Below are 12825 nucleotides of genomic sequence, written 5' to 3'. Positions count from 1 at the left end.
TATAAAGCTCTTCTGTTCTTCAGGGCTAGTTTCATACTTTGAAATATATAGGAATCTTTAGTCCAAGCAGACATTGAACCTTCTGCCACTACCTTCGAAGGGATTAGTCTGAGTCACCATGCCCAGTTCCTATTAATCTGCAAGTCAGAAACATTGCAGCCGACATCCTTTTGTTTCTCTCATCCTTAAGAAATTGGAAAACTCTTTTAAATTTATCTTAAATAAATGTTTTCCATCTATTGACTCTCTTTTTCACCTTCCCTGTTAAATTTGAGTCCTGTCGTCCTGGGCTTTTCTTTGTCCTAGCTCTTCATTTTCATATTATTTGCAGTTGGTTCTGTTTGGCCTACTCTAGTCAAATTTTTTTCATGTAAATTCTACACTGTTTTGTTTGTCTTTTTATAAGCCGGAACCTTGGCTTATTATATCTTTGTACTTGAAACATGTCATTTTATGATAATGTAATCTCTTTTTATTAATTCCTTACATATCAGGCTTGGTTATATTTTAATAATTTAAACTACTTATGAACTTTGTTCACTTTTTAGTGTGATGAACAAGTCTGGAGTGAATCGTGTAGTTTGGAAGAGACCTCGGCTCTCTCACAGTGGCCCTGTTAGGAGGAGTACAGTCATTGATCAGATTCCTTTCCTGGCTGTAGCGAGAGCACTTGGTAAGATGGATTTATAATTGGTAAAATAATTTTCTATTTTCTGCATTATATAGGAGTAAAAGATGATAGGGAGAGCAGAGGTCGTCTGTGGTAAGGTTAGAGATGATGAGACTATGAAAATACTTTAAATGTGAAGGAAGAGTTAAGGTATATACTTCAGCACCAGTTGTTCTTTGCTTACAATTTATGCTTGTGGTCTTCTTAATTTTCATCTATACTTAGGGATATTTAGAGATCTGTGTGTCTGTCACTTAGATACATATATACCCACATGCCTGTCTAGGCTTAATTGTGTAATTAAAACTATTTTTCAATATTCTTACTTACTTCAACCCTTAATATCCTTAAGCTGCAGCAATTTGTTTTGTTTTTTAGCTAAATAAACTGTCCATGCCAAAATAAAAATAATTTTTTTGTAGATATTCTGGTTTTAGAATAAAGAATGTTTTGTTTTGTTTTTATATTATTTAGTTTTGAATATAATAAACAGATTTATTAAGGAAAATTTAGAGAACTCCCAATAGTAGGAGGGGCTCAATGGGAAGAATATCCTTCTCTAATTTTTGAGATGATCTTGCCAGGAGGTGGTGGCGCACACCTTTAATCCCAGCACTCAGGAGGCAGAGACAAGTGGCTCTCTGTGAGTTCAACGGCAGTCTGGTCTTCAGAGCTAAGGTTGATCTGATATCACTGTATGGCCCTGTGTGACCTTGTCCTCACAATGATTCTCCTACTTCAGCCTCTCAAGTGGCTGGGCTTCTAGACGTGAGTCAACACACATTGCTGAGACTAGAGAATTACAGCTAATAAAATAGCTGCATTGGCTATCATAAGATAGTTTTTTTTTTTTTTTTTTTTGTTTTTTCGAGACAGGGTTTCTCTGTGGTTTTGGAGCCTGTCCTGGAACTAGCTCTTGTAGACCAGGCTGGTCTCGAACTCACAGAGATCCGCCTGCCTCTGCCTCCCGAGTGCTGGGATTAAAGGCGTGCGCCACCACCGCCCGGCTAAGATAGTTTTTCTAAAGAAAATTTTTGGGGCTGGAGAGATGGCTCAGCAATTAAGAGCAATGACTACTCTTCCAAAGTACCGGGGCTCACGGGTTCAATTCCCAGCACCGACATAGGAGCTCAGAATGGTCTGTAACTCCAGTTCCAGAGGATCCGACACCCTCACACAGGCAAACACCAATGCATGTAAAGTTAAAGATGATAAAATAGTAATTTATTTCTGAAGTAGGTACCCGAGTACCCCAGTGTCTGGTGTTTTGGTAGGCTTCGGAGGTGTAATGCAGTTAGACAGGCTGTTGTCACAGAATAACGCCAGGTAGTTAGGGAGTTGCAGTAGGCCATGAAGTAGTAGTAGATGGAGTAACTTTAGAGTAGGAAGGTTCCTTGAATGAAAGAAACGGTGGTGCAATAAAGAAGAATTTAGAAAGGGAAAAGTTCTTTACACAGTGTGACTGAAATGCCACTTTTAGGGAGTATTATTTTAGCTGTATCTTGAAAGAAAGGAAAGGGCTAGTTATGTGAAAAATATTTCAGGCATGGGTCCTGACCTGGGGAAGACTGTATAGTCTATCAGGAGTTGTCAAAGTGCTGGGCTGAAATGTGGTTCAGTTGCTAGAGTGTCTGCCTAACACATTCAAAACCCAGAGTTTGATCCCAGTACTGAGTAAACTAGGTGTTATGGTTCATACACCTCCCAGTATTTGGGAGGTGGAGACAAAAGGATCAGAAGTTCAAAGTCATCTTTAATTACATAATGAGCTTGATTCAAGTCTGTTGGCATACAAGACAGACTGTCTCAAAAGTGAACAAAAAGGCTTCAGTTGGTGAGGTAGACATAAGTTGCAGTCAAAACACAGGCACACTGAAAGTATTGTGATTTTGAGATTAGATAATAAAAAACTATAAGGGATAGTTGACTGTTCCATGTCTCCCATGATGAGAAGGACATGGTATCCTTTATGTACTATTCTGCCCAAGAATAGTAAGCTCAGTCTAGATTTTTAAAAGTCTAGAGAAATGATAGTCTGGTTGAAGTGGCTTGTGCCTTTAATTCCAGGAGTCGAAGTTAGGTAGAACTTGGTGAGTTCAGGCCAGCCTGGTCTACTTGGAGTTCCATGTTGGCTGGGACCCTGCCTCAATAAGCAATTATATTACAGGTAAATACTATCATGAGCATAATGTGGTGGCTCATGCCCGTAATCCCAGTGGTCAGAAAGCAGAGGGAGGAGGATTCTTCAAGTTTGAGACTAGCCTGGTCGGTGAGCTCCTGGTTAGCTAGAACTACATAGTGAGATTCTGTCTCCAAAACCCAAAAATACTAACTAAAGGTTAAAGATGCTTTTCATTCCCGGCAACCATATGGTGGCTCACAACCATCTGTAATGAGGTCTGGTGCCTGCAGACATACACACAGACAGAATATTGTATACATAATAATAAATAAATAAATATTTTTAAAAAATAAAAATAAAAAAAAAAGATGCTTTTCATTATACCTGATACCTGACTTTGATCTCTGGGTCCCATGTGGTTGGAGAGAGTGCCCCCCTCCCTCAAGTTGTTCTCAGATCTCCATGTGCATCTCATGGCACATGTATATCCCCACACACGTGTACACATACCCAACTAAATTGAATGGAGAACATGTTTATAAACAACTGACACAGTGGCTATACATATGGAAAAACATTCAACTTCACTAGTATAAGAGAAATGTGAATCAAAACTGCATTGAGATCTCATTTTACTCAATTTTAGTCAAAATAATCATCGTGTAGAAAATACCAAATACAGGTGAGGATGTTGACTAAACAAGTAGGGAAAAGTGTCAAAATTGAATCTAGGTGATAGGTCTTCTTGGTCTTTTGTTTTTTTTAGAGACAGGATTTCTCTGTGTAACAGCTCTGATTGTCCTGGAACTTGTGTTATAGACCAGGCTGGTCTTGAACTCACAGAGATCCTCCTGTCTCTGCCCCTTGAGTGCTGGGATTAAGGGCCATCACCACCACCTGCCTTTGTCTTATTTTTTAACCTTATTTTTGACAATTTTATCACTGTGTATAGTGTATTTTGTTTGTAGTCATCCTCATTGCCTCCTTTTGTTCTCATCCCCCTGCTTCTGATTTCTGAGAATTGAGATTAGAGGTGTGTTCTTCCAAGCCTAGACACATCTGCAACTTTTGTATGTTGAGACAGTGTCTTGCTATGAAGCCCTAGAAAGCTGTAGAGCAGTGGTTTTCAACTTTCCTAATCTTGCAACCCGTTACTACAGTTCCCCACGTTGTGGTGACCTCAACCGTAAAATTATTTTCATTGTTACTTCATAACTAATTTTGCTACTGTTCTGAATCCTAATCAAACATCTGATAATCAGGATGTCTGATATGCAACTGCTGTGAAAGGGTCGTGCAGGCCTAATGGGGTCAGGACTCACAGGATGAAAACCTCTGGCCTTGAATTTACAATCTCCCCTGAACTTACATTGACTTGACTTTATTTATATTCTAGTCTTGCCTTGACTCTTCCTGCCTCTTTCTTTGGGTTACACCCAACTAATTTTTGCCATTTTAGTTGATAAGTCTTGAGTTATCATATAATAAAACTGTTATGTGTGCCTTGATCATAATAATTTCAAAATCAGGAGGTAGGTGTGATACTTCCAGTTTCAGCATTTATGGAGGCTGAGACCAGGAGATATGAGGCCAGCCCAGTGAGACCTGCTTCAACCCCTCCCCACCCCGAAAATAAGTAATGCATTGGGAACTGGAACTATATACTAGTTGTAGATTGCTCTCCTAACATGTCCAAGGCCCAAAGTTTGATCCCCCGCACATCATCCCACCACATAGGAGGTACATCAGTTATTCCTGAGTAGTTTGTTGTTCTTTTCAGTGCTAGATTGAACCTTACACATACCAGACAAGTGTTCTTAACCACTGAACTATGCCAGATGTCTCTGAACAGATAACTATTTAGTGCTGTGTGTATGAAGTACAATAAGGACAAGATCTTTATCCTGATGAGCTAAGGAGGGAGAAGGACATTCATCGTTTGCATGAAGAACTGGGCTGTTAACTACTTATATCTCAGCTGTCCTTTTCACTAGGGAAGTGTAGCCAGGAGGCTGTGAGTTCAAGACCAGTTTTGGTCTTGAACTCAGATATTATCTCAAAAACAATAAGAAACAAACAAGCAAATTAAAAAAAGAGGGAAAAGTTTCACAGAGGTTGAACACTTCCTTGACCTGACCTAGGTCTTGGGTTCAACACCTAGCACAACAAGAGACAGAAGGATATGTTGTGTACATTTACAAAGTTGTGTATCTAACACCATCCCTCAACTGTGTACTCATGATATGTAGGGACTGAGGGGTGAAGAGTAGGTGCACACGTGCCATAATGCTCTCAAACAGGTTAGAGAACATCTCCCCAAAATTTCCTCCATCATGTGGGTGCTGGGGATTTAGTTCAGGAAGTCAGACTTGGTGGCAAGTGCTTTTAATCACTAAATCATCTCATTGACTCATTTTTCTGTTTTTGATTCCCCCCCTTCCTTTTTTGTTTTTTGTTTTTAAGGTTGAGTCTCATATAGTACAGGTTAAGTTGGAGAATTGGCCGTGTGACTGAGCTAGCCTAAACTCTTGATTCTCCTGCCTCTACTTCGCAAGTGTTAGTAGTATAATCATTGATTCTTTACCATGATGGGCTTCAAGATTTATGTCCTAACAAGTTATGTTGATTGTAGTTTTGGGAATAGATCACTGAAGCAGGTATTGGGAACCTCGTATAGGTTAGCCACAGGGTGGAGGACAGTGACAGTTTGTGGGAAGTTGGTTGAAGATCTAATATTTGCTGTTTTCTGTGGACTTGCTAGCTTAGCTGTCAGGTGCCACACACAGGATCAAGCAAAGAAGAGCTCTCTGGAACTAGAGAGACTGCTCCTGGAGCCCTTTCAGCACCCTCTGCTGAGGGAAAAGGGGAAATGACCACCCAGTTGGCAACCAGCACCAATGCGGGAGGCTCCTCCTCTGAACTACAGAAATGATATTCTGTGATTCAATTAGGGAACTGGCTAGAAGTATGACTTGTGATGAGCTTAAATTCAGACTCCAGGGATTTTTTTTTAAAAATATTTATTTATATGTATACAATATTCTGTCTGTGTGTATGCTCGAAGGCCAGAATAGGGCACCAGACCCCATTACAGATGGTTGTGAGCCACCATGTGGTTGCTGGGAATTGAACTCAGGACCTTTGGAAGAGCAGGCAATGCTCTTAACCTCTGAGCCATCTCTCCAGCCCTGACTCCAGGGATTTTTACTAATGAATTTTAAGTAATCTGAAACATTGTCTCAAATACTTTTTAGATCAATCATAAGAAGCTTGTCTTCTGTGTGTTGGGTGCATAATGCGCTTTTTCGTTCTTTTTTCCTTTTTATTTTCTCTTGTGTAACAACCATAGCTGTTCTGGAACTAGCTCTCTTAGACCAGGCTGGCCTCGAACTCAAAATCTACCTGCTTTGCCTCCCGATTGTTGGGATTAAAGGCGTGAGCCACCACAGCCCGGCAATTTATTTTATTTTTTATTTTTTTGATTTTTCAAGATAGAGTTCTCAGTGGAGCCCTGGCTGTCCTGGGCCTCACTCTGTGAACTAGGCTGGTCTTGAACTCACTGAGATCTGCCTGATTCTGCCTCTTGAGTGCTAGAATTAAAGGCGTGTGTCATTATGCCTGGCATGATATGGCCCAGAACAAGCCTGTTCTGTAGTCTGCTTTAATTTTTTTTCATTTTAAAAATTTTGTGTGTAGGGGGCTGGAGAGATGGCTCAGAGGTTAAGAGCATTGCCTGCTCTTCCAAAGGTCCTGAGTTCAATTCCCAGCAACCACATGGTGGCTCACAACCATCTGTACTGAGGTCTGGTGCCCTCTTCTGGCCTGCAGGCATACACACAGACAGAACATTGTATACATAATAAATAAATAAATATTTAAAAAAAAATTTTGTGTGTAGGTGTTTTCCTTGCAGGTATGTCTGTGTACCATGTATACATGCAGTGCCCTTAGAAGCCAGCTGAGGGTTCCAGATCCCATGAGACGGGAGTTACTGATGGGTGTGAACTGCCATGTGGATATGGGAATTGAACTGTAATCCTCTGTAAGAGCAGCCAGTGTGCTCTTAACTACTGAGACATCTCTCCAACCCCTGCTTTCTGTCTTCCTAATGCTCATTCTTATAAAAAAAATTTAGCCAGGTGGTGGTAGCGCACACCTTTAATCCCAGCACTCGGGAGGCAGAGGCAATTGGATCTCGGTGAGCTTGAGGCCAGTGTGGTCTACAGAGTGAGTTCCAGGACAGGTTTCATAGCTACTGAGAAACTCTGTCTTGAAAAACTTAGAAAAAAATTATCTATATATTTGTATATGTGCAATGCATGCCACATCACACATGTGGAGGTCAAAGGACAACTTTTGAGAGTCAGTTCTATCCTTCCACTGTGTGGGTCCCAGGGATAAAACTCAGGTTGTCAGACGTGGCAGCGATCACCCTTAGTGATTGAACTATCTCACTGGCCTAGTGCCTATTAAATCTGTATTGTCCATATTAAATTTCTTTTAATTAAAAAGGGAGGAAGTGGGCTGAGAAAAGATAACCATTCATAAATAATTTATTTGGTGTTCTCAGTATAAGTGGAATTACCCATGAATAATTTTCTCCTATTCAATCTATCTGTATTTTTTATTATCCTGCTGGGCTGAGAAGGAATTCCAGCATAATAGAAGTGGCAGTTAAGGCATAGTGTTCTTTTTTTTGTTGTGCTTAAAAGAGTTAATAAGTATATACTTAATTATTTACCTCTGGTTCTAGGGATCACACCCAGGTCTTTGCACATGTGCAACAAGCTCTCTGGTTTCTGATGTATATCTTTACCCCATGGCATAGTTTTTATTTTAAAGTTTTTTCACTGGTATAGAAATTGTACCTAGTGCTGGGTTACAGAAAGCCATATTTATTTGTTTGTCTGCCTGTCTGGGTTCTTTTTTTTTTTTAAAAAAAAAAACAAACAAACAGGGTTTCTCAGCACAGCCCAGGTTGGTTTGGAATTCACTCTGTAGACCAGGGTGGCCTTGAACTCACAGAGATCAACCTACCTCTGCCTCCCAAGTGCTGTGGTAAAGGCGTGCACCACCACCACCGCCACCAGCCTAAGGTAGTTTTTATTTAAGTATGTCTGTACTTTGAGCTAATTGTCTCCCATACCCTCTTACCGGCATTCTTCATGCTCCCTTTCTCATTAGTCCCCATTGTTTTCTTCCCTAGACAGTTTCATTTCTAATTTTCTTCCGTAAATACCTGATCTTATGAACTTGCTTAAAACCTAGGAACCACAAAAGAGAGAAACCATGGGATATTCTGATACTGCTTAGTTCATCTTGCATTTTTCCTTAGCACTACTTAAAGGTTAAGGAAGATGTTTGCTGCAAATCCCCATGCTAGTTTTTCAGTATGGTGAGGGAATTCTCTTGTCCCTACTATGTTTACATGGGTTTTGAATATTATCAGTGCTGTTCTGCACCTATTAGAATAGACCTGGGGATTCTGCCAATGTGACACTCTTACCTTGAAAGTAATAATAACTGTCCCTTCTGCTCCTTCATCCAGGTGACTTGTGGAGCTATGATTTCTTCAGTGGTAAGTTTGTGGTATCACCTGAACCAGACACAAGTGTTCACACTCTTGACCCCCAGAAGCACAAGTATATTATCCTGGGAAGTGATGGACTTTGGAATATGATTCCACCTCAAGATGCCATTTCCATGTGCCAAGACCAAGAGGAGAAAAAATACTTAATGGTGAGAAGTGACTCAGTGGTTTGATGAAGTGTTTGGGTTATGTTGTTCATGGTGGGGAGTCTAGCCTAGGATGTTTGTCTTGTGTCTCATCATTTTTTTCTGAACAAACCTCATAACCATTTACAGTGACTGTTTTCTTTTTCCCATATACCTTTCAACCACCAGGCTTTTTTGTTTCTGTGTACTTGTCTACTTTGGATATTTTCTACGAGTATGATCATATACCACAGCACCTTTTTAATCTAGTATTTGTTTAGTATAATGTGTAGAGTGGTGTTTTGTTATGCTTACGTCATGAGCTGCCCCAGAGACCACCAGGAGTCCAAGTTTGTATGCAAAATCAAAGAGCCTTTATTGCAAGCTTGAGCCTGGGTTCTCTGTCCTTTCTGACACAGCTGGATCAGGGAGAGCACTGAGCTCAGCTATGGCAGGGTTTTTAAGGAGTAAAGGATGGGGAAGGGGAAGGGAATTCTGAATTCAGATGGGGATTGAACTCCTGAGTGAGGTGACAAAAGTCATATCAAACAGGGATTGGTACTGGTGTTGCTGTAAGGAAATTAGCAACCTATGTACAAGTTAGGTAAGCTATTCCTAATGTTCTGGAGCATCTAGTACTCGTTTGTCTAAACTCTGATTGGTCACCCATAGGGTACAGTTTGTGGCTCTTCCTGGTTATTGTAATAGAGAGGTCTAGTCCCAGTATTGTTAGTTTGCAGCCTGTCATGGCTGCACTGTTGTTATGTTAGGCCTCTTCAGTTTGTCCTCTGGCACAAGGTTTGGATTCAGAATGTAACAGATGCTAGGCAAGTGCATTAACCCTCCAGTGTTTTTTTGTTTTATTGGTTTTTTTTTAAACTTTACTGGGATAGGGTCTTTCCTAAATTGATAAGGTTGACCTAAAATTTGGCTCTAATTTTGGAATTAGTCCTTCTGCCTTACCTTCCTGATAGTTAGGATTACATGCATGCACTACCATGCTTCGTGTTCAATCCCCAGCACCTAATAAGGAAATCAAAGAGACTGTATAAATCTTAATCTCATCAAATTGTGAGTTAGTTAAAGCTAAGTGTTGTTGAAATCCATTTTTATTGCCCAGTGACTTAGTGTTTTGCAGTTAGTGGTTATTGGATAACAAAGATGAGATAACTTGTGGGGCGGTGCTGGTGCATGACTTTATTCCAGCACTTGGGAGACAGGCAGCCTGGTAGACATAGGGAGTTCCAGAGCTATAGAGAGACCCAGTCTCAGAAAAGAAAAAAGCTGTATGGATTGTTTTTCTCCATGCAACTTTGCTGGGAAGTAGAACAGATCTTCTGAAAAAGTGAAAGGCAAAGGAATTCATCACAGTGAGTCCTTCTTATCGCTGGTGGTGCAGTGGTGAACCCTGTGTCCTGCAGAGTTTGGGAACTCAGGAGTTATCGGTGAACACTGGCGCAGCCCTTAGTCAGTCTTATCACTTTTTTCTACCTTTTGTAGACCAGGCTAGCCTTGAACTCGAACTGATTCACCTGCCTTTGCCTCTTGAGTTGCTGGGATTTTTGGCCTGGTTTGGATTTTTTGAGATAACTTCCATTGTAGCTCAGTCTGGTTTCAGACTCAGAGCTGAGGCTGGCCTGGCACTCCTGACCCTCCTGTCTTCATTCCTAAGTGGTAGGATTACAGGTGTGCCCCATTATGCATGTTTCTCCTTTTTATCACTGAAATTAGAATCCTTTTCCCAAATGGTGTACAGTAATTTAATAGGAGTGGTTTTTCTTTTATGGTTCATAAAATGTTTCTGTAACTCAAAACTCATGATAATTCCACATTAAAACCACTTCTGAGTGTAGTATTGAGCATCTATAATCATAATACCTGGGACATGAGGCAGGAAGACTGCCAGTTCCAGGCCAGCCTTGGCTACACAGTGAGCTCCAGGATGTTGTGGGCTGTGAGTTATATCAGTGTGGGTGCCTGTTCTTGGGCATCAGTGATCTCCCTACTGTTTTCTGAGTCTGGCACTGCTGGAACATGTCACCATGGTGGGCTCAGAAGCTCCTTTTTTTAGAAAATTGGCTCCTGCAGCATTTTTTCTACCATGCCTATTTGCCCTTTTTTTTTTTGTTTTTGTTTTTTGATTTTCCAAGATAGGGTTTCTCTGTAGCTTTGGAGCCTGTCCTGGACCTAGCTCTTGTAGTCCAGGCTGTTCTAAAACTCACAGAGATCCACCTGCCTCTGCCTCCTGAATGCTGCAATTAAAGTCGTGTGCCACCACTGCCCGGTGCCTAATTGTCTTATTTGTTAATTATATTTATAATAATTTACTTGCTTTTAAAGATGACTTCTCTGTTGGAACACTCAGTCCTTTAAAAAAAAAAGACTTTTCTATAACTTTCCTAAAGTTAGACAAGACCAAATTTCTTGATTAAAGAGATAAAACTACAAGAATCAACACTTGTTGCAGTTTATTTTCAGGTTGGTCTCTCTTTATATTCCAGCCTGGTAGAAACCTCCTTTTTAGCCTTTCCAGGGCTGAGATTAGAGGCTTGTACCATCACTCTGGCACACGTGTGTCAAATTTAACCACAAGATAAGATCTTACTTATTATTATTATTATTATTTTAAATATTTTAGGCTGGGTCTCTATAGCCCTGGCTGTCCTAGAACTTATCAGGCTGGCTTCAAACTCAGAGATCTGCCTGTCTCTTTCTTGGAGTGCTGGGATTAAAAGTGTGCTCTGTCAACCTTATTTTATTTTTTAAATTTACAGATGCATTATTTTAACATGATTATAGAGCTTGGATAGTGTTTGAGAATTGAATTTTATTTACTTATTTGGTCATACTTAGCATTGTTTTTAATAAAAGTATTTTTTACATTTTGTTTTGTTGTGTTTATGCATGTTGTTGTCTGTGTGTGTTTGTCAGAGAGCAGCTTGAAGGGGAGCTGGTCCCTCCTACCTTTGGGTCTAGGAGACTGAACTGGAGAAGTTGAGTCATTAGACTTGGTGACAGACACCTTTTCCCATTGAGGCATCTCACCAGATCCACCTAGTTTTTTCATTTGGTATGTATGTATTGGTAAATTAATGAGAGTTAATGTTCTTCCCTCTCCTTGTTCTTTTAAATATAGGGTGAGCAAGGCCAGTCCTGTGCCAAAATGCTTGTGAATCGAGCGCTTGGCCGCTGGAGGCAGCGTATGCTCCGTGCAGATAACACGAGTGCCATCGTAATCTGCATCTCTCCAGGAGTAGACAATCAGGGGAACTTCACCAATGAAGATGAGCTCTTTCTGAACCTGACTGATAGCCCTACTTATAACAGCCAAGAAACCTGTGTGATGACTCCCTCCCCAAGTTCTACACCACCAGTCAAGGTATTCAGTGCTACCGGGGTATGTGCATGTGTGTTTAAATGTGTAGGCCAGAGAGCAACCTTTTGTCTTTCCTTAGATGCCATCTAGTTTTCTGAGTTGAGGTCTTCCTGGGACCTGGAGCTCAACCAAAAAGTTTAGACTGGCTGGTCAGCAAGTACCTTCTCAGCCTGGGATTACAACCATGTGCCACAATGTCTAGCTTTTTACATGGATTTTGGGGATCAAACTCATGTCCTAATACCTAATACAAGGAATACTTTACTGCCTGAGATTTCCCCAGTCAGTTTCTACAGTTTGAAAGTTACATTAGTATTACATAAAATTCATGCTTAGAGTGTTTGTGTGTGTGTTACTTACTTTTCTATTGCTGATAAAACACCATGACCAAGACTACTTATAAAGAACTTATAAAATATTTAATTTGGCTAAGAGTTTCAGAGGGTTAGAGTCTATGTGTATGAGTGTTTTGCTTGAATGTATGTCTGTTCACCCTGTGCATGCCTGGTGCCTTCAAAGGTTAGAAAAGAGCATTGGATTCCCTGGAGTGGAAGTATGGATAGTTGTGAGCTGCTGTGTGAGTATTAGGAATTGAATCTGGGTCCTCTGGAAACACAAGTACTCTTTAAGATTTATTTATTTATTATGTATACAACGTTCTGTCTACATGTATGCCTACATGCCATAAGAGGGCACCAGATCTTGTTATAGATGGTTGTGAATGGTTACTGGGACTTGAATCAGGACCTGTGGAAAGAATAGACAGTGCTCTTAACTGCTGCGCCATTTGTCGACCCTGCCCTGAGAGCTCACATCTTGATTCAAAACCAAGAGAGTACTGGGAGTCTCTCAGGTCTTTTGAAACTTCAAAATCTGTCTTTGGTGACACACATTCCCCAACAAGATCATACTACCTAATTCTTCCCAAACAGTTCTTCCAGT

The 12825-nt window shown here is 40.5% G+C and overlaps 1 protein-coding gene across 2 annotated transcripts in view; it reads left to right on the top strand.

Moving 5' to 3' along the window:
- The window catches only part of Ppm1d (protein phosphatase, Mg2+/Mn2+ dependent 1D), a 40357-nt gene that overhangs the window by 21779 nt on the left and 5753 nt on the right, over positions 1-12825 (top strand). Inside the window, exons 3-5 of one of the 2 annotated variants that reach the window (XM_075991239.1) lie at positions 549-673; positions 8341-8531; positions 11644-11886. In XM_075991239.1, the coding sequence (XP_075847354.1) occupies positions 549-673; positions 8341-8531; positions 11644-11886 (559 nt within the window). Of the gene's footprint in view, positions 1-548; positions 674-8340; positions 8532-11643; positions 11905-12825 lie in introns of both variants that reach the window. The other variant, XM_075991240.1, reaches the window with a different exon arrangement.

Source organism: Microtus pennsylvanicus, chromosome 11 (assembly GCF_037038515.1).
Source record: "Microtus pennsylvanicus isolate mMicPen1 chromosome 11, mMicPen1.hap1, whole genome shotgun sequence".
NCBI classification, from domain to species: Eukaryota; Metazoa; Chordata; class Mammalia; order Rodentia; family Cricetidae; genus Microtus; species Microtus pennsylvanicus.
Note: the sequence above shows the minus strand (reverse complement) of the source record. Positions and strands in the feature narration are given on the sequence as shown.